The sequence below is a fragment of the Myotis brandtii genome, unplaced genomic scaffold, assembly GCF_000412655.1.
Source record: "Myotis brandtii unplaced genomic scaffold, ASM41265v1 scaffold720, whole genome shotgun sequence".
Lineage (NCBI taxonomy): Eukaryota > Metazoa > Chordata > Mammalia > Chiroptera > Vespertilionidae > Myotis > Myotis brandtii.
In genome coordinates, this window is record NW_005370839.1 from 88,103 (window position 1) to 88,752 (window position 650).

General features: G+C 65.7%; 1 protein-coding gene across 1 annotated transcript in view; it reads left to right on the top strand.

The window, feature by feature from the left end:
• Positions 1–644, top strand: part of LOC102259875 (coiled-coil domain-containing protein 106) — a gene marked incomplete at its 5' end in the record, with an annotated part of 11,818 nt that extends 11,174 nt beyond the window's left edge. The window contains one exon of the mRNA XM_014530114.1: positions 264–644. Coding sequence (XP_014385600.1) covers positions 264–643 — 380 coding nt within the window. The remainder of the gene's footprint in view (positions 1–263) is intronic.
• Positions 645–650: the final 6 nt, after the last annotated feature.

The window sequence follows — 650 nt, forward strand, 5'->3', positions numbered from 1 at the left end:
GCCTGTGGTCCAGGCTGTTCTTTACCTTCTGGTCCAGCTTCCCCCAGCCTCCGGCCAGCTCTAGAGCTCTTCCTCCTCCTCCTCCTCCTCCTCCCCGGGGCCTGCCTTCCATTCCCCTCCTCCCACTTCTGCCTGTTTCTCCCACCTGCTCTAATTCCTGTCGCCTCTGCCATATTGTCCCGGCCGTTCCTGCATGGGGCTCCTCACCCGTGTCTTCCCGTCTCCCTCCGCTCCTTCGCTCTGCCTGGACCCCGGACCCCGTCTGTCTCTTGTCCCCACTGGCCCCCCAATGCCAGCCTCTCAGCGCCCCCCCCTTGGCCCCGCAGTGAAGGACGCGGACGGCGTCCTCTGCCGCTACAAGAAGATCCTGGGCACCTTCCAGAAGCTCAAGAGCATGTCGCGGGCCTTCGAGCACCACCGCGTGGACCGCAACACCGTGGCGCTGACCACGCCCATCGCCGAGCTGCTCATCGTGGCGCCCGAGAAGCTGGCCGAGGTGGGCGAGTTCGACCCGTCCAAGGAGCGGCTGCTCGAGTACTCGCGCCGCTGCTTCCTGGCCCTGGACGACGAGACGCTCAAGAAGGTGCAGGCCCTCAAGAAGAGCAAGCTGCTGCTGCCCATCACCTACCGCTTCAAGCGGTGATCCGCCC